This window comes from Mus caroli, unplaced genomic scaffold, assembly GCF_978045245.1.
Source record: "Mus caroli unplaced genomic scaffold, Mus_caroli_1 scaffold_6, whole genome shotgun sequence".
NCBI lineage: Eukaryota > Metazoa > Chordata > Mammalia > Rodentia > Muridae > Mus > Mus caroli.
The window spans coordinates 15,509,278-15,535,265 of record NW_028227261.1 but is presented as its reverse complement, the minus strand read 5'-3'; the positions used below and the strand labels follow the sequence as shown (position 1 = coordinate 15,535,265).

At 49.7% G+C, this 25,988-nt stretch overlaps 1 protein-coding gene across 8 annotated transcripts in view; it reads right to left on the bottom strand.

Moving 5' to 3' along the window:
• The window catches only part of Fhad1 (forkhead associated phosphopeptide binding domain 1), a 119,949-nt gene extending 93,961 nt beyond the window's left edge, over window positions 1-25,988 (bottom strand). For 7 of the 8 annotated variants that reach the window (XM_085838719.1, XM_085838721.1, XM_085838724.1 and 4 more), the window contains exons 1-4: window positions 25,849-25,988; window positions 22,752-22,858; window positions 13,748-13,954; window positions 2,117-2,357 (exon numbers count right to left, since the gene is read on the bottom strand). In XM_085838719.1, the coding sequence (XP_085694845.1) occupies window positions 2,117-2,357; window positions 13,748-13,954; window positions 22,752-22,844 (541 nt within the window). In that variant the 5' untranslated portion in view covers window positions 22,845-22,858; window positions 25,849-25,988. Of the gene's footprint in view, window positions 1-2,116; window positions 2,358-13,747; window positions 13,955-22,751; window positions 22,859-23,219; window positions 23,269-25,848 lie in introns of those variants that run through there. The other variant, XM_085838720.1, reaches the window with a different exon arrangement.

Here is a 25,988-nt window from a genome sequence, read left to right as displayed (position 1 = left end):
ATTATAGTTTATGGTGTCCATGCTAAAATGTTTAGGGAGAATACTACAGATATGTACAATGTGCTTCGAAATGCATAAAACAACAAGTTGGCGCCATTAATGAAGGATGAAGCAAATAGATTTAAAATAAATAATAAGGGGCTAGAGAGATGGTTCAGAGGTAAAGAGCACTGGCTGCTCTTCCAGACTGAGTTCAATTCCCAGTACCCACATGGCCGTTCACAGTGGTCTATAACTTCAGTTCCGGGGGCGGGGGTGGGGTGGGGGCTCTGACACCCTCTTCTGGCCTCCATGGGTACTGCATGCATGTGGTGCACAGCCTTAAATGAAGGCAAAAACACCCAAACATATAAAATAAACTAATATAAAGTAAAATAGTTTAGCAGAATATTAAGGATAGAATTAGGTGGAGGATCTCTGAAAAATCATTTCTGTGTGTCAGCACTAAGGATGGAGCCAAGGGCCTTGCACAAGACATCCTCCCACTGAACGATACGCCCTGGATCTTTCTACCTTTTATGTGGAGGCAGGATCCTGTTGTGTTACCCAGACTTGAACTTGAACTTGCTCTGTAGCTCAAGCAGGCACTGAAGCCGAGACCCCCTCAGCCTCAGCCTTCCAAGTAGGACCCACTCTGTATATTTGGAAATGTTTGAGTCCAAATGTTGGGGGGGGGGTGACAGGCTGCTTCCAGGGTCTGGGTGACTCATTTGATGATGGCGGTGTCGGCCCTAGAGGTCCATTTGCCTCCTCCTTTGCCCCAACAGTCCACATCCTAAGTATGATTTTAGTGATGGAGGATGGTAACTAGGTGAAAGGTCATGAAAGGCCAGAGGAGGAAGTGGAGCACACCAAGACGCCAGGGACTCGGGCTGTGGAGCTGAGGCAGAGAAGACTAAGCAGGAAACCTTGATCAAGCCGCCATGGAGGAAGACTGGCGACTGTGTCCAAGGCCTGAATTGACATCTGCTCTGCTGCTAGGGCTACTGTGGCCAAGAGGACAGCAATGGACAGAATATCCTATCCCCAAAGTCTTTCCCCACACTAAAAAGCTGTGAGTGGGCGCTCAGGTGATGCAGAATGTTAAAGTAGACTAGAGTGGATGGATCTACCCTCCGGGGAAGTGCTTTCTCTGGTAAGCCTCCCTCTCTTCTCCCAGGCACTGTGGTGACCAGTCATTTTTACACCTTCCCAGGGGCTCTGGTGGGCAAATAGGGTTTCAGTTACCAACACGTCTGCTTGTGTGCCAAAGAGAATCATGTGGATCTTGCTGAACATAGTATGTCCATGAACACGCATGTACATATGCCCACAGTCTGCCCGGGAAACTTCAGTGTGGAGTGGGGCTCTGCTGCAGTCTTAGAGACAAATCCAGAGCTCAAAGGAGTAATCCAGATGTTACAACTCCGCAGCTGGATGCTTCCAGATGTTACAACTGCGCAGCTGGATGCTTCCAGATGTTACAACTGCACAGCTGGATGTTTCATTGTATTTTGTTTACCTTTTTCTCTTCCTCCCTTCTCTTTCTTTTTTATTTCTTGAGACAGGGTTTCTCTGTGTATCCCTAGCTGTCCTGGAACTCACTTTGTAGACCAGCCTGGCCTCGAACTCATAGAGAACCACTTGCCTCTGCCTCCCGAGTGCTGGGATTAAAGGCGTGCGCCACCATGTCCAGCCCCACCATATCTGTTTTTATGCAAACCCAGAACGTCATGCATACTATAGGCTAACACTCTACTGACCTACATCCCCCATTCTCCCTCTTTACGTAACCTTTTTTTTTTAAATGCTTCATTTACTTTTAACTCTGTGTGCACGTGTGTGCGTCCGCACGGACACATGCTTATGCCCCCTAGCATTTCCTAGGAGGTCAGGGGACAACTTGAAAGAATTAGTTCTCTCCTTCTACCTTATGGGTTCTGGGAGTCAAACTCAGGTTGTCAGACTTGGTGGCAGGCCCCTTTCCCTATTCAAGCCCTTTTGCCTGCCCATCATTATACTTTTTACAACTAGTTATAGTCTATATTCAGAGTCCGAGGAAAGTGAAAACCAAGGTTAACCTATCTTCATGGCTTTACATCCTTGTCTGAAGCCACCCCCCACCCCACACACCTACCTTGGTTGATGACAGGGGACTTTGGGTCCATCACAAAGGAAAACATCTTCCCGCTGGCACTCATGGGCCGCTGGTGAGGGGCAGGCGGGACCATGGTGGGTCTGGGACAACCCTGCGACCAACTTCTCTGCACTGTTGCTGGCTGGATACCGTGGTGGAAGGGCATGTCGGGTGGCGAGGATGACAGGTGTGGCTGTGGACTTGGCCAAGGTGCTGGGCCCCTTACCCATGGGCAGGAGACCTGTGGGACAGATGGGAGGCTCAGGGGAGGTGGTGTTTAGGCACAGCATGGCTTGTCCCAAGACCCAGCTTGTGAGTCGCTCCCTCCGAGAAACCTTCTTGCATGTTCCTCGAGTTTGGGACAATGACCCTTGCATGGGACGCTAGGTCACCATCATACTCCAGCAAGAGCTCCCCATTTATGCACTCAGTGTAGGTGACCCTGAGGATGGACAAGGTCATATTGTAAAGATGTGATGTGAGAATCAGGCCTGGGCACTTGCAGTACACACACCCCCCCCACACACACATACACACACACCGCCCCCTCTCTCACAGAACCTGACAGGCACCTAACACACTCCCAGGGGCCAAGGTCTCTGCTCTGGGGAGTGAGTTCACATCAAAGTGGGTACTGTGGCCACACACCCTGCTCCCCACCTCCTGCCTAGGAACCAGAGAAGCCTGGCTGCAGGTCGGTGCTGTGCAGCCTTTCCATCCTCAGTTACGTCTAACTGGAGATCTCACTTTTGCCATGGGGTTGGGGGGTGGGGGTGGGGTTGATTCTTCTCCTCAGAGCTTCTGCCTGTGTTGTCAATCTTGGTTCTAGGGCCTGATCTCTCCTCAGAGCTCCCGGCATCCTGTTGTCTCTGTCTGTCTGTCTGTCTATCTGTCCGTGGTGTTAGCAAATGATGGCAGTAAGTTCTAGACCCACATCGATCCATCTCGGTTGGTGTCCTCCTGAGTCCCTCATCCAGGACTTTTCACACGTGACATCTCCCAAGCCAGGGACATAGTGCTGACCCTCTGAGCCACAGAGGGATGCCACAGCAGGGACCAGGCCTTCCCTCCTCCTTACCCACCCCGTATCTGTATCCGCAGCTCCTGCAGCGAGTGCTAGGTGCACAGACAGGGGCATGAAGGGAAGGGTGAGGCAGGTTACTGAGAGTCAGGCCAGCCCCAGGGACCCTCCCCTCCCCCACAAGTCAATTCCTCTATCCACACTAGTGTCGAGAGGATCTCTAAGTACTATTTGGAAGAAGAATCACGTGTCAATAAAAATGCTGTTGGCCTATTGGCTTAGGCAGGAACTAGGGAGGGTGGAAGTTCCAGGACAGAGATAGAACTATGGGGGAAGAAACAGGCTGGAGACAGAGGATTCAGCCCCAGACACAGAGGAAGATGGTCGCATGTAACTGAGGACCAGGTAACCAGCCAAACGGCCGAACTTTGAACAGCATAATAGGACGATTAAGTTATGAATTGGTTAGGGAACAAACCAAAGCATTTGGCCAAGGCATATGTAAATATATTTCAGTCTTGGAGAACTCAGTAACAACACACTGTGGGCTGTGTACGCCTCCCAAGGCTGGGAACTTGGGGGTGGGGTGGGGCACTGCCTCACCCGCCTTCATCTTCAGCCTCCCCAACACCTGGCTGCAGCAGATGCCTCACTGGCAGGCACCCTGAGTCTGGGAGCCCATGAAGGTGTCTGGCTGCTTCCCCCAGGAGGAACGTCAGGGTCCATCCCCTTGGGAGAGGCAATATGGTGTGGAGCTGACGCAGAACTTGTAATGAGGTGTCTCCCCTGTGCTTTTTCCTTCAGTGATGACGGCAACGGCGCTGTTGTCTGCTGCACAGGGCTCACCTATTCCCGTGATGCCCTTGGATGAGTCATCCAAGTTCAGGGCACACTGGAGAGGGCCAGGCTCTAAGTCTCAGCCTCCCTGTCTCCTGCCTCCTCTGTCTTTCCTCCCCTCTCTTCTCCTTTCCCCGTCCCCCTCCCCCCTCCCTTCCCTCCCCTCCCCTCCCCTCTCTATGTTCTCTCTATGTCTATCCCCCTCCCCCTGCCCCTGCCCCTGCCACATGGTATGCCCATGCCCTGCCTCTGTCTCCTCTCTCTGGGAATACCCAGGATACTTTGCAAGTGCCAACCTGTACTAGGAAGCCTACTAGCCTACACTGGACCCACGAGGAACAGATAGAATGTTCTAAACTGGAGCCTGCTGAGATCTCTTCTGTAGTGTCTCCATCAAAAGAAGGCTGCCCGCTGCACAGGGGCCTGACCTGGTCTAAAACAGGTCAAGGATCCTGGGCTTCCCAGAAGAGTCAGGGATATCAAGAAGAAAAGCATCCAGGGAATCCGAGTCACCTGGGAAAGCTGACCCACTGACCCACTGACCCACTGACCCACTTAGAATCCGTTGCCAGGAAGGGAACAAGGCTGACTCCTGCTCCTAGCTGGGCCCATTGGCCTCAGTTTTTTTTCTAGACTGTTCTAACTGGATTAATAGATGCTTGCTGAGCATGCGGACAGAATGCATCTCGGTGAACCACCTGCCAGAGTTCTGAGCAATGAGTAACGCCACCTCCCAGACCACAGGCAGGACCCACTCTGTGCCACTGGATCCAGGCAATCTCCCTGTCCCAAGTAATAGTCACATTCTTTGACTTGACTATAAGGATTTGTTCAAGGAACATGTGATCCAATCAGGGTTGAGTGTACTAGGCTAGACCCTAGGATCTCCTAGCTGACTCTCTGGACTTGAGAAGGTAGCAACACCAAGAAGGAGCCAGGGAGAAGAGGGGAAGGAGGAGGAGCCAGGGAGGAGAGGGGAAGGAGGAGGAGCCAGGGAGGAGAGGGGGAAGGAGGAGGAGCCAGGGAGGAGAGGGGAAGTAGAGCTCTGAAAAATTGCAAATGAGCCAAACCCCAGAAAACGTGTTGAGTGTGGGGGTGCACACTTGTAGCCCCAGAGCTTGTGAGGCTGAGGCAGGGTGAGCCTGAGGGCTATGTGTAAAAGCGTGCTTATGAATAGTGTTCAGTATATCACTCATGCTGCTTTGCACTGTGTCTTTTTTTTTTTTTTGAGACAGGGTTTCTTCTCTGTGTAGCCCTGGCTGTCCTGGAACTCACTTTGTAGACCAGGCTGGCCTAGAACTCAAAAATCTGCCTCCCTCTGCCTCCCGAGTGCTGGGATTAAAGGCGTACGCCACCACGCCCGGCCTGCACTGTGTCTTATAACTGTGTATAACTTATAACTGTGTCTTTCTACTCCCTTTCCTCCCCACTTTTCCTTTCTCTCTCTTTGACCTTGACTGCTCTGCGTATGCCATACAAGCCGGACCCCTTTACCCACTCAAATCTGGGCTAATGGAACAATGTGGTTTTTGTTTGTTTGGTTTGTTTTTAAAGATGATGTGTTTATGTCTGTGTATGGAAGTTAGAGGTGTCAGGGCTCCTGAAGTAGGAGCAGCAGTTGGTGCTGGGGACCTAATTCAGGTTTTCTGAGAGAGCGGTACATACTCCTATCCGCTGAGCCACCTCTCCAGACCTGAGCTGGGTCATCTTATGATTGGCTTATTTCTCTTAGTGCATCGCCCTCCAGAGTTAAAGCACTGCTGCAGGTGTCTGCGGTAGAATCAAATGGGTGTGCTGTTGTTCCCTGTTGTAAGTCCCCAGGAAGGACCCTCTCACGTATGCATGTTCTAAACAGCCGTGTGCGCACTGGTAAGGGCGTGTCTGTCAGTCAACTTTCAATCTAGATGAGACCTAGGTGGTGCCTCAGAATGGGGTGTGGCTCAGTGGTTTTAGGATTATGCAGCCCCCAACTTCAGAGAGAGAGAGAGGGGCGGGGGGAGAGTGAGTGCCTGGGTGAGAAGGGGGTGGGGAGAGAGAGAGAGAGAGAGACTGAGACCCAAGCACCATGGATCTCAAAGAGTTAGCTGAGCATCAGACCTTCCTTGACTACACCTCGGGTGAATGACAGCCTTTATTTTTTTTAAAAAAGTGGGCGCATGAGTGTGTGTGTGCATGCGCACTGGCATGTATATGTGTATAAGTGTGTGCGTGTGTGAGTGAGAAACTGTGTGTACACATGTGTGTGTGCGTGTGCGCATGTGTTTATGTGTGTTCGCCTGTGTGAATGTGCATGTTGGCCAGAGGTTGACATTGGGGTGTCCTCCTCAGATGTGTCTCCATCTTAATCATTTTTTAAAGACAGGGTCTCGCACTGAACCTTGCTGTTTGGGTCATATAGATCCTCACAGCCTTCTGGGTGAGTGGTCAAGTTGGAACAGTGGACTCCAGGTTCAGGAAATGACCTTACATCGAGGGTCATGGAGGAAGACCCCCAACATCAACCTCTGACCTCCACAGGCAAGAGTGCACCTACACACACACACACACACACACACTCGCCCCAACCCCGCTCCCCTGCAAAGTCAGTGATGGAGAAAACATTAACAATGCAGGGGACAAGAGTTGTATCTGTAGCCGCTACATTCTGGACAGCAGACACGCTCCTCTGGTACGTGGACGCTAGCATCCGATGCACCAGAGAAGGCTACTAGGAGTTGGGGCTGTTGATGGACAGGTGAGGTCCCTCCCCATCACGGCTTCTTTCGCATGGACCCCGCCAATACTTAGCCTACATAACTCACTCACGTGCCCGTTGTCACTGTGTGCTGGAATGGGGATCCAAGTTTGCAGACAGACAAAATCCAATGGCAACACTTTTGAGACTTAGTGCGGTCTGGGAGTCACAACCGCAAGCATCCATGTGACTGTTTGTAGGGGACGTGTTCTACACTCTATGGGTAACCCCATGCTATCCACACAGGCTTCTTTTTTTTTCCAGAGAGCTCCTGATTAAACGCTGACTGACGGGTTGCTGGCTGGGTCTGGGGCCTGGCATAGTGCCAGACACTCACTGACTGGCGTCTGCCAACCCACCTTGGACTCACACTTGGCAAAAAAAGGGATTTGGCTGATTCTGGGGCTGGGACAGGGAAAAGGACGTCCTGAGCCCCAGGGATTCTTGCAATAGCAGAAAACAGGGTAACTGCAAGACAAAACAAAAGCAACTGAGAAAACAGTGTGGGTGTGTTGCAGAGACCAGCACCCAGCCTGAAAGGAGCACTCAGTATCCAAGGCTAGACCAATTTGCATGCCGGGATAAAAGACAGGCCAGGGGCTAGGGAGATGGCGCAGTTGGTAAAATCCAACTTGCTGCCTACGCGCAGAGACCCAAGTTCAATAATAACCCGCACATACATAAAAAGCCCCATGTGCTGGCTCACGCGCTTAATGGTAGCACCAAGGAAGTGGAGACAGGGGATCCCTGGGATTCACTGCCCAGCCAGTGAGCTCCAGCCACTGAGAGACCATGTCTCAAGGTAAGGCAGATGGTAATAACTCAGAGGGTTGTCCTCTGGCTTCCACATACACCCACACATGTTCTGAAGCCTCACACACTCTCCACAGAAATAAATAACAGTTAATTGTAATTCAATGTGTAAAGTAAATAGACCCGAGACTATCCTGCTATATACAAGGGAGTAAAATAAACACCGAGAGAGAGGAGGAATCTTCCTTGCAGAAGATCTTGGGGTAGGCAGAAACCTCTGTAATGGAAATCCCTGTGACTACACTTCCCCCATAGGTGTCTCGGGTCCCCCGTGGAGGCTGAGCTATAACCAGTGACTTACTACTTGTTTCCAGAGAGCAGAAATAATGAGTCTACCACAGAGAAGCCTGGCAGGCACCGCCCTCATCCAGAGAGAAGGTGACACCTGTGGGAGTCAGTAGACATCGGGTGCCCCTGAGAGGGTGGGGCACTAAGTCTATGTCACCTTAGTTGGTCAGGGCCTTCTGAAAGCTTTGACCCAGTCTAATCAGAGGAAGGTCTCTGGTGTATTCAGACTGAGGGGCAGTCTCCAGGATGTCTGGCCAAGACTCCTCGGGACTGCCAAGGAGAGAAAATGTTGCATAGAGTGGGGTGCAGGAGTTGAATGCAGCATAGGTCCTGGCTGGGGTGTGGGTCCTGGGGTGCAGTTATAGTAACGAAACACAGTGGATCCTATCTCTGTTCATGACATTTGTTGACAGTGGGGCAACTGGAAAAGGTGTCAGTGAACGGTTACCGTTACAGCCTTTCTATAATTATGTTAAAATAAGGCTGGTGTGTTCATGTGTGTGTGCATGTGTGTACATTTGTGTGTTCATGTGTGTATATACATGTGTATGCATGTGTGTACACATGTGTGTCTGTGTGTGTGCAGAAGACCCATCTACCTTAGTTCTTTCTCCTCTCTCCTCCCCTCTCCTCTCCCTTCTTCCTCCCTCCCTCCCTCCCTCCCTCCCTCCCTCCCTCCCTCCCTCCCTCCCTTCTTCCTCTCTCTCTCCCTCCCTTCCTTCCTTCCTTCCTTCCTTCCTTCCTTCCTTCCTTCCTTCCAAAACAAAGTCTCTCCTTGCCCTGGATCTCAGTTTTTTTTTTTTAATTTATCTGCTTATTTGTTTGTTTTGCAAGATCACTCTACTTTCAATGTAGCCTTAGCTGTCCTGGAACTCCCTATGTAGACTAGGCTGGTTTTGAACTCACAGGCTACCCAGCGCAGCCTCTTGAGTGCTGGGATTAAGGGCAAGTGCCACCACACAGGGATGAAATTGAATTCTGCATGTCTGCAAAACAAATACTTTATCAGCTGAGATATCCTCTTCAGCTCTGGGTTGTTTGTTTGATTTTTAGATCTTTAAGTTCAAAGACCAAAACAAACACACAAACACACATAGCACAAATTCTCCCTGCAGTGGTGACTATAGCTTGCTTGGATCCACTGCCCAGCCCTACTTCCTCTGATTTTGGAACTTTCCTTTGATATAAAAGGCCCTGGCTCTAGGATTCCATAGGCATCAGCAGGTCCCTCGAGAAGCTGCCAAGTTTAGCTCCCATACATGCATCCAAACACACGTGAAAAATCAAAGAAAGAAAAGAACAAACATGCATGTGTGTATATATACCTTATAGACATATAGAATTGAGAGAGGGGAAGCCAGAGAACAACACCAGCTGTCCTTTACAGTTGCCCCCCCCCCCCCACTTCAGTGTTTGAATCAGAATCTCTCGATGAACCTAGTGCTCATGGTTTAGCTAGCCTGGCTGGCCTTCACACCCAATTCTTTTATGTGAATGCTAGGGACCAAACTCACTTCTTCAGAGCTGGGGGGTGGGGAGAACGACAGCTCAGTAGTTAAAGCATTTGACACACAGGGTGTGAGGACTGGAGTTGGCCATGGTGGCCCACCTATAACTCCAGCCTGAGAAGGCAGAGCAGACTGGCTACTGAGACTTCCCATATCGGTGAGCTCTGGGTTTGATTGAGAATGAATGAGGTCAAAGTGCCACTGAAGATGGTTTCTGACATCATTAGGCTCCCACGTTGTCTTAGGGTTTCATTGCTGTGAAGAGACACCATGACTACGGCAACACTTATAAAGGACAGCATTTAATTGGGGCTGGCTTACAGGTTCAGAGGTTCAGTCCGTTATCATCAATGGTCTAGAGGAGCTGAGAGTTCTACCTCTTGTTTGGAAGGCAGCTAGGAGAAGACTGACTCCCACATGGCTAGGAGGAGGGTCTTAAAGCCCACCTCCACAGTGACACACTTCCTCCAATAAGGACATACCTACTCCAACAAGACCACACCTCCTAATAGTGCCACTCCCTGGGGGAACCATATTCAAACCACCATACACATGCACATGAACACTGTTAAACACATCCATGTGCCCATACACAGCAAATATGCACGGTTACATTAAAAATGTAGAGAAATCAAAGACCAAATTTAGGCTTGACAGCCAGCACTTTACCCACTGAGCTGTCTTCCCAGTCCTTCCCATTCAGTTCAGAATCCATTAGAATCCCAAGAGATCCCCCTCAGACCCAGGAAAATGCCTATGAGAGGGTGTGGCCAATCAGAGCCTCTGGCATCAGTCACATGACCACCTAAGACAAATCAATGAAAAAACAAAACAAGCCAAACTGGTGCTGGAGCTGCTGGAGAGCCCTTGCTCCCAGTGAGCGGGGTGCAGAATCTGCTGAGACAGTGAGTGAGCGAGTGAAGCTGGAAGAGATGGATTTCTGAGCATCTGTGGACCACCTGGATCAAGCCAGGCCTGAAGCAGATGCTTTCCATCTGGGTTCCTGACACGTGACAACAGTAATACTTCCTGGACAAAAAGCTCCCTGAAGACTTCATGCAAGTGCCACCCTGTGCCCACAGGCAAGGCACGCTGCAGGTTCTGACAGGCTTATTGCACATGAAACTTAAAACAGTGGCCCAGGGAGGGAGAGAATTAGAGTAAGACCGGGAGTGAAAACTTAGCGAAACAGGAAGTAAATAAAAAGCCAATCAACCAGCTACAGCCACAAACCCCAGTTCCAGTTCCAGCAGTGGTTCTCAGCCTTCCTAGTGCTGCTTTCACACAGTTCCACAAGCTGTGGTGACGCCAACCATAACATTATTTTAGTTGCTACTTCTTAACTGTAACTTTGTTACTTTTAGGGTAGCAACCCACAGGTTGAGAACCACTAAGTTACAGCTTGCTTCAGACAGAGCACAAACAAACCCATTTTCCTGCTTCTGAAGTTACATTTCGGAAACATTCCAAAGTGCTCAAAGAAAACCTCCCAGAAAAAGGACCAGGTTCCTTTGATAACTAACGCTAGTGGTGTACAGTTGCATATCAATAACCTAGCCCTTTTACCAGTTACCTCAATGTGGTAATATTGCCGAGTATGCAAATATACACATTTGCATATGTATATCTACCGTTGCTCTTTTAAAGAGACAGTGGTAAGACTGTTCAAAGTCTATTTTTTTCTCCTTACTTCTCAGTTAGCTGAGTAAATTATTAACTGGCACGGCCCTAGGCAAACAAAAGAGGGCTCAGTCCCTTTTTCTTTGAGGGATTGAGCGGAGTATTCCCAGGGAAGGTTGGTAAACTCACAGCGGGGCAGGTAGAAAGCATTTTTGACTTTGCCAGCGGATCAGGAAGGTGAACAAGGCAACAGCCACATGAACAGGCAAGGCTGTGTCCTGATAGAACTCCATTTACAAGGCAGTTACTGGACTCTGCTCAGTGCAAGAAATAAGATAATTGTTCATTTTTATGTGTAAGTACACTGTAGCTGTCCTCAGACACTCCAGAATAGGGCGCCAGATCTCGTTACGGATGGTTGTGAGCCACCATGTGGTTGCTGGGATTTGAACTCTGGACCTCTGGAAGAGCAGTCGGGTGCTCTTACCCACTGAGCCATCTCACCAGCCCAATTGTTCATTTTTAAAAGTGCCTTGAGCCAGCTTAGGTTCAAACGCAGACAAACAGAGACTCTGGCTCCTCACCCAGACTCTGCTTGTCTAATTGCCTGTTCACATGAACTCAAGACAGAGGAAGGGCTGGGCATGGTGGCGCATGTCTTTAATTGGGAGGCTGAGGCAGGCAGATCTCTGAGTTCCAGGCCAGCCTGGTCTACACAGTAAGTTCAGGTCAGCCAGAGCAGCATAGAGAGACCATGTCACAAAAGCAAAAAACAAAACAGCAACAAAACGAGAGTATAAGATTATCAAGATTATTATTATCATCATATATTATTATACATTACATACTATGTAATATATAATGCATTTTATATTATATTATATCACATATTATATGTGATATATTATAATATATGTGGTATGTAATAATTTATATATTATATATTATTGGTATAAAGATTATTGTGCTTGACAAGCTTTAAAATGAACAGGCTATAAAACAAAACATGTGTATACACACACACACAAGTGAAAATAAAATAAAAATCTTTTAAACAAATGAAATAGAGACAAATGTAAGCAGGAAAGGAAAGGAGAAGGCTCCAGCGACTGACCAGGATTGTACTCCTGGTCACTCAGCCAATGAGGAAAGGGCTTGCACTGAGGTCACAGTAACTGTTCTCTGTGCTCAGTCATGGGTCAGCCACGCTGGTCAGCACTGAGGCAAGTGTTAAGTTGTAAACTGTCCTCCCTCGAGTTCACTAGTCTGAGTCAGCGCTCTTGTGTGTGTGTGGGGGGCACATTTCCCACACTCAGGGACCGAAGCTTGCTCCCTGCCTGCCCTGATTAAGGGGACAGGATTTATCTTTAAGCAACTCTGGCTCCACTTGGTTCTCTGCCTCTTCCCACTTGACAGGAGATGAGTGTGTGCTGTCTGGGCCTTAGGTAACCACCTGCATTTCGAGGAGACAGGAGGCTTCTCCCAAGATTATGTATGGGCCAGCTAGCCTGGTATACACAGTGACGAAGAAGACATCCTGTGTCTCGAAAGTGGAAGATGAGGGACAGCACCTGAGGTTGTCCTCTGTCCTCTCCACATATGCCATGGCAAACACACACACACACACACACACACACACACACACACATTTTTTTTTTAAGATAGAAAGCTGAGGAACTGAGTCCTTGTGTGTGGACATACATCTACAGAAACTCAAAAGGAGAAGAGGCTGCCCATTACTCTCGTGAATCTGCTTGGCAGAAATTGGAAACTCAAGCCCTGATCAAAGGAGTCAGTAACACCGAGGGGTTCTTATGGAGGGGGGGTGCAGGGGGGGGAGTATTTAGAAAGCACTTTGTGGGGGCTCCATGCCTCGTGAGGACTTTTGAATTTACTGAGAATGTATTTGATTTACAAGTCATAGACAGGTGGAGTTCATTTTGAGTAACTCAACCCTTGGGTGGCGCTCCTGATGGCAGCTGGCAAGCCAAGGACCTCCACACTGAGGAGGCCGTCAGGGGTGGTGGGGACGGAGATGGTGAGGTTCACTCCCTGTTGTAGTGGTAGCCATATTTTCCCAGGGGTACACACCTCAAAACCACCAGCCCCACCCTCAAAACACGCGTACTTCGTTGTAGAACGATTTCACCTTGATAAAGTGTCATTCTTAGTAAACGGTACTGGACGGGGGAGATAGCTCAGTGGGTGAGACACTTGCCTCCAAACCTCATAACCATAGCTTCCCTAAGCCTGAGGCTTCCTGAGTTTTCAGTTCTCTTTAACTTAAATCGAGATTATAATTTAGACTGTGACCTCAAATGTATTTCTGATCTGGGCCAAAATATCAACTGGCCTGTGTCGATCACCTACTTGGACATGGGTGGTCATGGCTTATAGATATACCCTGTCAATGTCAGGTACCATGGAGAAGACTGTCCCACAGAGAATCCGTGCGATCAGAGAAGAGCAGCATTGCTGAGCAGCCCAGAAGGGAGGCGCCTATCTCTGCTCTCAAAACCATCCAACTGTTTCTAGCCTCTCTGAAATCTTACTCAGGCTCTGAACTGGGCACTTTGTGGCAGTTGCATGTAACGCAGTGGAGTGCCCATTATGGGGCGCTGACACACCTCCCTCCCCAAGCCCCCTGTGGGGCACCAGAACTGGGATTGAGTTGAGTCTTGTTGCTATGCCATGTGTGGGCAGTGTGGGGTTGCACAGTGCTTCCAGTGGCTGCATCTGAGAACAGGACAGCAAGCACAAGCCAGCATAGCACCCCACCCCCACACGCCACCACGTAGAGATGGGCTCACCGGGGATGGGTTCTCAATGACCAGCTCGTAGGTCATCCCTGCAGACCCGAACCGCAGAATGTCCCCAGGGATCAGCTTCACCGCCACATTCTGAATGTGGCACTCGTTGACAAACGTGCCGTTGCGGGAGTTAAAGTCCTGAAGGACGAAGGTGCCCTCGGCCTCGTTGAATTCAATGAGGGCATGGTGGTTGTCTATATCTGCGGACTGAGATAGAGGAAGTGGAGGTCAGGAAAATGAAAATAGCACATCCCTGATACTTGCTGCTTATGGGCTGCCAGAAGAGGACACACACACTGAGCCTCCTTGCTGTGTCCTCAACAGTCCTCATTTGTGTGTGTGTGTGTGTGTGTGTGTGTACGCACGTGTGGAGGACAGAGACCCAACACTACGTGGTGTGCTTAACTTTACACCAAGATACAACTGTCGATCTTGGAGGGAAGGTACTTAAGACACCAGATGTTAAAATGGAAATAAAAAACAACAGAGTGCTCTAAGGGAGATGAAACATTCCATCCCGGAGCTTTAAACTCAAGAAGTAAAAAACTCAAAGGGATCATTCAGGAAGTTCCTGAAATTGACCAGATACACTAGGTCTCGCCCTTCCTCCCTCCTTCCTCCCCTCCTTCCCCAAGCTTATGTAAGCAGTAAGGCTTGCTGAGACAGATACTCAGACACCCAGACAAGCTAAGATGTCTGGAAGCATCCCCAAAAGGACACTCCAATCTCTTGAGCTGACTGCAGGCTGTGCATGGAATTCCATGTTCCCAGCTTTGTGAGCTGTCACTCATACTGGGGTGGGTTCTTGCAAGTCACTCCTCACCTATATTCTTGTACATAACCCCAATAAAACTTACTGGTTCACCACGTTGGAGTTTGATGGTATTGTAGTTCGATCTGTCTCTGTTCCCTGTCTGGAGTGAGTCTCCCAGGAACAGTGTCACATGACAGATATCAGCGTCACTCCGTGCCTTAACTTCTGAGACCAGACCCTCACTGAGTCTTTGCTTTGGACAGCCTGGCTGGCTAGCAGGCCCAAGGCTCCTCCCATCTGCACATCCCAAGTCCTGCTGCCACACCTGGCTTTCCTGTGGGAGTTGAGCTCGGGTCCTAGCCTAGTTTTCGTCTCTGTTGCTGAGATAATCACTGACCGTTTTAAAACATCTTGGGAGAAAGGTAGGTTTCTTCCTCTTACAGTTACAGTTCATCACCCACAGAAGTCAGGGCAAGAACCTGGAGGCAGGAACGGAAAGAAGCCATGGAGGAGTGCTGCTTACTGGCCTGCCCCCAGGCTCACATTCAGCTGCCATTTTTTATACAGCCCAGGCCTACCTACCAAGGGACGATACCACCCAGAGAGGACTAGGCCCTCACACACCCATCAGCAATCAAGAAAATGCCCCACAGACCTGTCCGCAGGCCAATCTGATAGAAGCAATTCTTCAGTTGAGCTTCCCTCTTCCCAGGTATGTGAAGTTGACAACCGGGATCAGCCCAAACAGGTTTCTGGACAGACTGACATTTTCAGAGTAGAGGGGACCTACAGATCTGTTACTACCCTCTACTGTCTGGCAAGTGGTACCATGCACATATGACGAAGACTATTAATCTGTGGGCAGGCCTGGTTTATCCAACTGGGAGTACCTGAATCAGAGGTGTGTGTGTGTGTGTGGGGGGGGCTGGAGAAGAAAAAGAGGAGAAAGGAGAGAAGAGAAGAGGAGAGGAGAGGAGGAGAGGGGAGGGGAGGGGAGGGGAGGAGAGGAGAGAGGACTTTCAAAGACTGAGGAGGTACAAGTGCTTGCTTGCCTTGTAAGCAGGAAGGCCTGAGTTTATCCCCACGTAAAAAGCCAGGTGTGGTGGCGAATCCCAACCATGGATCCCTGAGGCTCACTGGTCAGCCAGCCTAGCCTACTTAGTGAGCTTTGGGTCATTGAGATTGAGTTTAAAAACATGTGTATGTATGTATGTGTGTGTGTTGTGGGGAGGTGGTACCTGAAAATTAACATCCATAGTTGTCATCTGATTCCACATACACTCACACGTGCACAAACTCACACATGCGTACAAACGTGTGCACACACATATACAGTCATAATACACACACACACACACACACACACACACACACACTAAAACCAGACTGGCCTTTCAGTAGCTGGATCTAGAGAGAAGAGACTGGAGGGGAATCCACAGGCACCCAGCCACTGCTGCTGGTTTTCAGGATGAAGATGCCAGGAGCCAGGGAATGTGGGCGGCTTCCAGAACCTGAGGATGGCCCCCAACTGACAGCAAGCCGGGAAAATAGGTAACGGCAGGGAATCAAATTCTTCCAACAGCCCGAATGGGCCTGGAGGCACACCCTCCCCATGATGTCGGAGAGGACTCCAGGTTGACCAACATTTTGATCTTGGCTTTGAGTGACCCAGAGCAGAAACTGGATCCACCCAGACTTCTGAGCTATGAGATGATGGATCTGTTCTTTGGAGCAGAAAGTGAACACATGACATGTTCTATTCTAACTTAGCTGCCAGAGGCGGTCCTACCACCTCCCAGTAATGCAGTCTCATGAAACAGCCACTACAAAGGTTACTCACTGCACATGCTCAAGAATGGGGACTGGAGGCGTCTGTACTTGCCTGCGGCCTGCATCTCACTAGGGCACAGCCGTGTTCACCTACTTGACCACCAGAAACCAATCGACCATTTTCCCGTTCATTCTGCCTGCTCAAGGTTCTCTCTCTGAGCAAAAGAGATAGCTCAGCTGTAAAGCCTTTTGGGAGAAGGCTCCATCTTCCTTCCAGATAAGTCCTGCACTGACTGTTAGCCTTGTGCGCCCACTTTACCAAGGATCTCTGGTTCTTGTGTTGCCAAGCCAGAGCATTGGTCACCGGATCCAGACCATCACACTAGCTGCCTTGACAGCTGGATGCTGACAAGCTGGATCCTTTCCAGCCACATGCTGACAGGCTTCTGTTTAAAGAAGCTTCGTTTACTCTGCAGACCTGTCCTTTGTACGCCAGATAGGACCTAAAGGGTATCCATAATACAGCCCCAAGCACTTGTAGGAAAACATGTTATTACACTGCATGCCCAGCAGAGGGCACCAGCCCAATGTGTTGCCTCAAAGGAAACGCTTCCCTGGTTTACTGTTAACTCTCATTGAGGATTCAACAGCTTTGGATGGCTGCCTTATTGTCTCTGTGAGCTCACAGGATTTTTTAAAAATGTTTCCAAAGCCATGTGGAAAAGCTTGGAGTCAGAGTCTCACGTGTGAAACTGATTTGCCACTCCTGGCTGGCTGTGCGGTTTTAGCCTTTTAAGACCCGTTTACACACATTGGTACGAGGGAGGGTAATAATAATGGTGATTTGTGTGCCATAAGGGGGCATTATGTGTATGTGTCCATATGTGGCAGTGTGCATGTGTGTGCATTCATGTGTGTGTGTGGGTCTATTTCAGGAGTCTCTCCTTAGGTGCTGTCTACCTTATTTTATGGGACAGGGTCTCTTATTGGTCAGGAACTTGTCAGTACGGCTAGGCTGGCTGGCCAGGGATCCCCTCAGTTACCCCTCTGTGGAAGCACCCTTGTAGACAGACCTGTAAAAGGTATGCCACCTACGGGGTTCGAAAACCTGTCAAGTTGGCAATGGGATTATTTGCCACAGATATAAGGGAGGAGGGCGAGAGGATGCTCCCCAGAACGGAAGAGGCTGGCATGTGGCGAGCGGAGGACTCTGAAAGTCAGGAGCCTGCATTTAACCAGCATAATCCTAAGCCTGTGAAAAGCCCATCAGCCACTGGATGGGGACATTTCTTCATTCAAAAGGAGCTGAAGTCCCTTCTCAGCAAAGCTTAAGTAACAATCATTTCACCAGGCACAGTGATGTACAACTGTCATGAAAACCACTGTGTGTGTGTGTGTGTCAGAGGCAGGGGGATTGCTTGAGTTCGGGAGTTCATCTCATAAACAAAGAAAGAGAGGCTAGGGAGAAAGCCCTGTTTGTACTGTGCTCACAGCAAGCAGGAGGGCCTGACTTCTGATCTCCACTGTAAATGCCAGTTGTGGCAGGGGCATGTGTAACTCTAGCTGTAGGGGTGTGTGTGTGTGTGTGTGTGTGTGTGTGTGTGTGTGTGTGTGAAGACAGGTGGATCTGAGGAACCCAGTCTTTTGAGCTCCAGGTTCAATGAGAAACTCTAAAATTCAAGTTGGGACTGAAGAGATGGCTCAGTGGTTAGGTTGTTTGTTGCTCTTTTGAAGAGCTCTGAAATTCATTAGCTGAGCTCCGAGGGATCCTGAGCCCCTCACCTGGCCTCTGCAGGCACACACACACATACACACACACACACACACACACACACACACACACACACAGACACACAAAGAGACAGAAAGACAGACATAAACAGAGACAGACAGACACAGAGAGAAATAGAGAGACAGAGAGAGTGACAGTCAGTAGACCCCTCCAATATTAAGTTGTACTTCAGGAGGGTCTAGCACTGCCCTGAGCTGGGTTAAGTCGGGAGAGGAAGTTCTGAGTCAGCACTGCAGCCGGAGTGCCCCTTTTGAAATTCCATCCTTTCCCTTGCTGAGAGTCCTTCCGTTTCTTTCTCCCCTTGCTCTTCCAGGTTAGCCCAGAACCCTAATGGGCACATGAGAAGTGCCACCTGCCTCTCAGCCACCTTCCCAGTTTTATTTATGAGCCTACTGCTTTTCTTTCAGTGCTTTGGGCTCCTCACTCACCATGTGTCCTAGCACCCCAGGGCCTTTGCACATGGAATTCCCTCCCTCGCTCCCGTGGGTAGTGAGTTTTCCTTGACCTTTTCCGGCCTTTCCTTTAGAGCTGTGATGCTGCCACATGCTGCCACGCGACCTTTAGACCCTGTCATGCGACCATTAACTAGCACCTGTCATGTGACCATTAGCACCTGTCATGTCAGGTAAATATCTGCGAAGTGGATCTGTGATGATAAAACCTAAAAAGGTGAAAACACTGAGCCTCACACCCCACTGGCCTATAAAAACCTCGTGTGCTTATTTGCTAAGTGTAGCTCCAGTGCGATTTCAAAGCTGTTTGTTTGTTTGTGTTTTTTGTTTGTTTGTGTTTTCTTTTTTCCACCTCCCTCTCTTTCCTTTGGTTTCTGAACTTTATTCAGTGGCATGACTTCTACAATGTTTACTTGTGTGTGTGTGTGTGTGTGTGTGTGTGTGTGTGTGTGTGTGTGTAGGGATGGGGGTTAGGGAAGTACTGTTGGACGCCAGAAAAAGTTGTCAGATCTCCCCGGAACTGGAGCTACAGGTGTTTGTGAGTCTCATGTGGGTGCTGGGAACTGAACCTGGGTCCTTCGGGAAATCAGACAGATTTCCAGCTGTCTCTCCAGCTGCCTCTTCCCCCTTCCTTCCCTTCTCCTCCTCCTTTCCTCCTCCTCCTCCTCCTCCTCCTCCTCCTCCTCCTCCGTAGTGTATGCGGGTCTGTGTGGGTCTGCCCACATGCGTGCATTACCCATTGTACTTGCTAGGTGTTGGATCCCCCGGAACTGGAGTTGCAGGGGGTTGTAAACCTGTGGGCGTTTGGGTTTTCTATTGGCAGCCTGCTCTCTTAACTGTTGCGCTGTCTCTCCACCCTGGTGCCTTCCATTTGAGCGAGGCCAAGGACACTCTATGGCCCATTATTTTTATATCAGATGCCACTCAGTTTCTGCCTGGGTAGTAACTCCTCTCATTAGCTGCCTTTCCCAAGCAGCCTCCGGGCTCCGCAGGTGCCCCCTCCTACCCCTGAGAATTTCTCTTGGCCTCATTTTTACGAGATCATCGTAATGATCACGGTGTAATTTACTCAGCACTGTGTGCCAGGCGCCTGGTAGCCTTTCCTCACTCGGTCAACACAAGAACCCAGAAAGGTACACAGCTTACAGACGGGAACACACGCTTACCGCCACACAGCCAGGAAATGGCTCAAAGAGGTTCAGGCCCAGATCTCTGTTCTCAAAGCCTGTGCCTTTTCAAACCTTTATGACTTTCTAGTCTTAGAGTTGGTTCAAAAAGAAAGATCCCTGGGGCCCAGCAGGTAAAAGGGCTTGTGATGTCAGGCTGGGCAAATGAGTCCAATTTCTGCCACCCGTGTGAAGGTGGAAGGAGGGACCCCACTCCACCAACTCCCAAAACTGTCCCTCTGATTTCCACATGCTACCGCCTCGGGTTTCTCTCTCTCTCTCTCTCTCTCTCTCTCTCTCTCTCTCTCTCTCCCCCCCCCCCCCATTTTTGAGACGGGGTTTCTCTGTGTATCCCTGACTGTCCTGGAACTTCCTCTGTAGACCAGGCTGGCCTCCAACTCAGAGACCTACCTGAGTTTGCCTTGCAAGTGCTAGGATTAACGGCGTGCACCACCGTGCCTGGCTTAAAGTCTCTCAATATGCTAAGAAGAAATACTGCTTCTTTCTCTTGGTTTTCCCACTGTGGGTACTGAATGGGTTTTCTGTGCTCTTGCATGGAGATGGTCATGTAGGAGGCCATGCAAAAGGGGATGTGACAGCTGATTTTGATGGTCAACTTGACTCAATGGGGAAAGCTAGCCCTGGGCCTTAATGAAGCACACCACTGGAGAGTCTGGGATGGTGGTTTCCATGGAGGTGCTGAAGACTCCAATTCAATGATTGGCTTTGTAGTAAGATGGGATGACTAGGGTAGTGGTGGGAAGTGGGGGGTGGGGGGATAGGGGTGAGACCTAAAAGGAGGAAGCAGGTCACTGGGTCCTGTCCTTGAGTTTTATCTGCCCTGGTGTCTTATACATTCCTGCTATTTCCTATCTGTCATGAGATCCGCAGGTCCTCTGCCACACATTCCTGCCACCATGACGCTCTGACCCCACACAAGGGCCAAGTTCCCATGGAGTGAACCCTCCTGCATACCATGCACTCAGACAAGGTTCTCTATTGTTTCTGTTGGCTGTTTGGTCCCAGCCGTGAGAAAAGTAACACAGGAGATGTGGTGAGCTGTTGTTAAATTGGATGAATGTGTTCTAAGATTAGGCGAACTTTGCAGAAATGCTAACCAGCCTGCTATGTAATGGCAGGATGCTGGATGCCCTCTCTCTGGAATCAGAAATGAGACAAATAAGGAGATTTATAGGCTTATCCTGCCTCTGTCACTCTCAGTACCTAAAACCAAACAGCTGCGGACGGCATTCGCAGCTGGTGAGGCGAGCGAGGCCATCTCCTACGCTGCTGGTGGAGAAGAAAGCTGCACAGCGGCATTGGACAAGTTTGGTGGTTTCCCGGGGTACCATGCAGACATTTCCATGTGACATGTGATGCTACCATCACATCCCCAGGCTTTCATGCCTACTCAGAAGCTGTGTCCAGCACGCAGCACCGTGCTGGTTAGATGCTTGGTAAACTCAGCACCGTCTAGAATCCTCTTGGAAGAGGGACCTCAATTGAGAAAATGCCTCCACATCAGATCTGCGTGTGCACAAGCCTGCGGGCGGGGCATGCTCTTGATTAATGATTGACATGGAGGGCCCGGGCTGCTGTGGATGGTGCTGACCCCGCACAAGGTGGTCCTGGAAGTGTTTAAGAAAGCAAACTGAGCAAGCCAGCAAGCAGTAAATAAGTGTCCTCTATGGCGTCTGCTTCGGGTTCTGCCTCCAGGTTCCTGCCCTGTTTGAGTTCCTGCCCTGACGTCCTTCAGCGATGGACTGGGCTGCAGAAGTGTGAGCCAAGTAAACCCATTTCTCCTCGAGGTGCTTTTGGTCATCGTGCTTGTCAGAGCAATTGACGGCAAGCTAAAATGAGCAGCTACTTATTTTATTACGCTGACCCCCAAACTGGAGATAATCACCGCTTCCAAGTATACGACTGGCTAAGCAAACAGCACTATGTCTGTACCGTGGTCTGCTACTCAGCAATAAAAGAAACAAGCTAACAACCTAAGTACATCTCTAGGCCTGAGGGGAAGGGAAACCAACTCAAATCAAACTCCGAATCACACACCGTATGATTTAATTAATGTAACTTTCCTCAAACAACAGAATTATCGACGCGGAGAAGACAGTGCTGGTTTCAAGGCTTAGGGGTGGTCGTGGGAGGGGCCCCTGTAACTAGGAAGAGGTGTCTAGATCTCCGGTGCTGAGCTGTTTGGCATCTTGGCTTCTGCAAGTGAATCTGCAAAATCATGGATGCCTAGCCTCCACAGGCAACCCCTGCTACACACATATGTACGGCCCGTGCTCTGGACTGCTTTGACACTGTTATACATCACACTTCACACTAGCATAACCACCCAGGAAACAGTGTGAGGGGCACACTCCGTCTCCCTTTTCAAAAAAAAAAAAAAAAAAAAGCTTATTAAAGGCTTGTGGCGCAAGGTTTCAGGGAAGCTAGCTCCTCTGCTGTGGGAAGCTCCAGCCCGCGTCTCTCTAAAATATTTTAGCCAGCTTGAATATTTAAAGAGCTTCAGAGTCTCTGTTTTCATTATTCATCTCTTTCTTCCACTTCCTCAGCTGTCAGTGAATTGAGGCTTTGGACCACCAAACCACAGCTCGTCAGAAAATGAAGTTCAATTACGAGAGACTACGGCTAAGCCCAAGGCTTCACCTTGGAGCTTCCTGGGCTCCAGGGGCCCCTTAGAGCCAAGCTATGGAAAGGGAAGGCCTTGGAGGGGCGTTGGAAAAAGAGACCCTTCCCTGGGCACATGGTGAAGAACACTTCAATGTACTTGCCCCGTGCACACCTTCTAAGCTCCCCCAGAACGCTGCTTCTGGACAGGGAGCAATTTGGGACCTGTAAGGACGTAGTTTGTTAACTGGCAGAAGGCCCATCACCTTCCGATACCAAATGCCAGCTCCCCTCTGCCATCGGGAAGATTCCTGCATGGATCTTGGCTGTCCAAGGACAGAAGTGGCTGCTTGCTACCTGTGGCAGTTGGGCTTAGGGAGACTTGAGTCTACCTCACATGGAGGAGAGCTGGGGGGTGCATGGGACAGGCATACGCTGTGTACCTCACCTGTAAGACGAGGTCCGAATCTGCATGCTTGCCAATTGTGGTGCTTTTATTCAGGACAAAAAAGCCATCGGCGCTCTTCAAATACGCTTTCATTCTTTCTGATTTCCCTACAGGAGGGTCCAAAAAGGGTTTGGTTAGAGAAACACACTCTAAGTCTGGGTGGATGAATGGGGTCTCCTGATGTCATTGAGTCCCGAGAGAGAGAGAGACAGGGAGTGTCCAGGTGGTGAGCTAGCTCTGTCTTTTGAAGGTCATGTCTCCTAATAGTGATCACTAACAGAGAAGCATTGAAATATGATAATCAAATTCAAGGTATTTCTCTTTTTTTTATAAATTTATTTATTTATCTTATGTGAACATATATGTGCTAAGGGTATGTATGTGCACCAGGTGTATGCAGGGACATGCAGAGGTCAGAAGAGGGCATCAGATCCCCTGGCATTGAAGTTACAAGCACCTGTGACCTACCATGCCATCTGGGTGCGCAGGTCTGAACCTGGGCCCTCTGCAAGAGCAGTAAGAACCTCTAACCCCTGAGTCACCTCTCCAGATTCCCGATGTTTCTTCTTAACTAGAGAAACAAAACAGAGCTCCAGTATCCCAACCACAACCCAAATGTCGCAGACAGCGGCTTTCTTATCCGTGACACCCACTGCTCGTGACACCCACTGCTCGTGACACCCACTGCTCATTTTTGCTTGGTTATGACCCAGCGCTTACTAGTTCAGACACTGCGGGTGAGTTACTCGCTCCCAGGTTGCCTGGCAACAACAAACTCGGCTATTACTGATGCTAAGTTGGGCCTCTCAAACTCCAGCTCAGAGACCCACAGGCTCCCAGTGAGTTCAAAGCACCAGGAGTCAGCCAATGGAAAAAGCAGGCTTCAACTGATCCTTGCTTTGTAAGCCGCTGCACTTCGCCATATACTGAAGTTAGGAAAGGATGCTTTCGATTGTGTGTGTGTGTGTGTGTGTGTGTGTGTGTTACTGAGATATCTGTACACCTCAGTAAGCATATGGAGATCATAGGACAACTTGCCGGCATCTGTTTCCTCCTTCCGCTGTGGGTGGGTAATGGGGATCAAACTCAAACACACCTCCCCAGGCTCGTTTGGCAAGTACATTTACCTGCTGAGCCGTCTCCCTGGTCCAAGGACTGACTTCTAAAGGCAAAGTACGAAGATGCAGGATTCTATGTGATCAGGACTCTGCACGGATTCCCTCCATCATCTTATGAGGGAAATGTCGAATATACGGAGATCTTTAAAGTGGACAGAGAGCCAGATGTGGTGGTGCGGGCCTGTGACCTGGCCCTGGGGAGGCTGAGACAGGAGGATTGTGAGTTTGAGGGTAGGTGAGGGTACAAAGAAAGAAACAAAAGCGAAGAGAGCCAGAAATGTGGCTCAGAGGCTAAAAGCACTGTCTTCTCAGGTTTGTAAAGGGCTCAGGTTTGATTCTCAGAATCCACATGGTGGCTCACGGTCATCCATCACCCAGGTTCCCAGGGATCTGATCTCCTCTTCTGACCTTTGTGGCACTGAGTGTGAACAGTGCTGACGTACCCCCACGCCCACCCCAGACACATCAAAAGAAAGAAAAGGAAGGGGTAGAGGTGTAACTCCTCTGAGCTCACTACCTGGAGAGTTTGCTAATATTTTTATCATCATTCTTGGGTTTGGGGGTTTTAGACAAGTTCTCAAGGTAGCCCAGGCTGGCCTCAAACTCACTCTATGGCTGAGTATAAATGAACTCATTTTCTAGTCTCTTCCCCGGTGCTATGATTCCGGTGTGTACCACTGTGACCAGAATGCCATGTTTTCTGTCCCTCCCACCCATCCATCCCTATTTCTCTCTTATGACACACACCAAATAAGTTCTGCACAGTAAAAAAAAAAAAAAAAAAAAAAAAAAAAATCAACACTTCAGTGACATCCGACATTCCTGAAACATTGGTGATAATGTATCTTTCTGTTTGAATAATAACCGAGCTGCATCCAGGCACCTAGGAGACATCTCAATGCCAGGTCTAAGAACAAGTCCTCACTTTTGTTTCTTCCGAGAAAGTTCTGGGAAGCAGAGTTACAGAGGCTGGGGATAGAAACGAAACCCCCTCTAGCTGTAACGAGGACACTCAGGGTCTCTGCTCTCCATCACCACCCAGTACTGAGCCTAACTGGATGACCCTGAACGCCTGACTCTTCTGTCTTCATCTCCTGGGAACTGTGTTCCCAGCACACCCACCTGCCTGACAGACCCCAGAGCTGATGCAGGACAGACAAGGCATGGGGAGGGTCTAGGAGTCTCTGCCTTTATTCCCTCCCTTATCAGCTTCTTGCTTTAGGGTGAAATCTTGGGGCCCTCTGCCATCCTGACAGTTTTGGCCACTACTTCATCTCCTGAGCCAGGAGCTTCTTCGACGGGCGGATAGAAGTCCTCTGTAAATACTGAAAGGCCAAAATGATACCTGAAAGGCAGCTCAGCTCTGGGCAGGGAAGAAGCTATCTTTCATTCCCTCCCTCTCTGGAATCAAACCTAGATGGAGCTTTGGAAGCTCAGCCTATTTCTCTACTGCCTTGGTTAGGTGGTGTTTGTCCACCTTTGTCTAGCCCTGTACAGTCCCCCCAACATCTGCCTGAAAGTACTGTATTCATTTGAGGGTGTTAAACAGTGGGTTGGTTCTCTCTTGATACTGTGATATGAGCCAAACAGCTTCCGTCAACCATGGGTTAGAGATGTGTTAGAGGCAGACTTTGGAAGATATATTCTGATGAGGGCTACTTAGTGTGGGAGCCAGCTGTACATTTTCTTTTGAGTTATAGCTGGGCATGTGAGGTCTGGTAAGGGATTTCTCTGCCCGCTGGTGGATGACCCCCTAAGGGAAAGAGTCCCCTTCTAATTCCAGCGGCACCAGGTGGAGATCCTGGGGCCTAAGGGATGTGGGATGCGTCTGGCGACAGGGTGTGACTGCACCTAAGGTGGAATGGTTGGTGTCTGAACAGTGCCCTGTAACAGGAGCCTGTATTGGAGAACTCCGGGCAGGGACACGCCTCCTATCTTCGCCACTGCTTTCTGCCAGTCATCCCTGGAACCGCACTCACCTGGCAGGAGGAGGAAGCTGGGGCTCTGTTCTCCTCCGAGAGCCCTGCGGACTAGGAGCTGCTTGCCAGGCCCAGGAAGAGGCGGCCCGCCGCACTCTGCCGAGTCTCCAGCTTGGCCCGCGCCCCGCGCGACTGCCCGG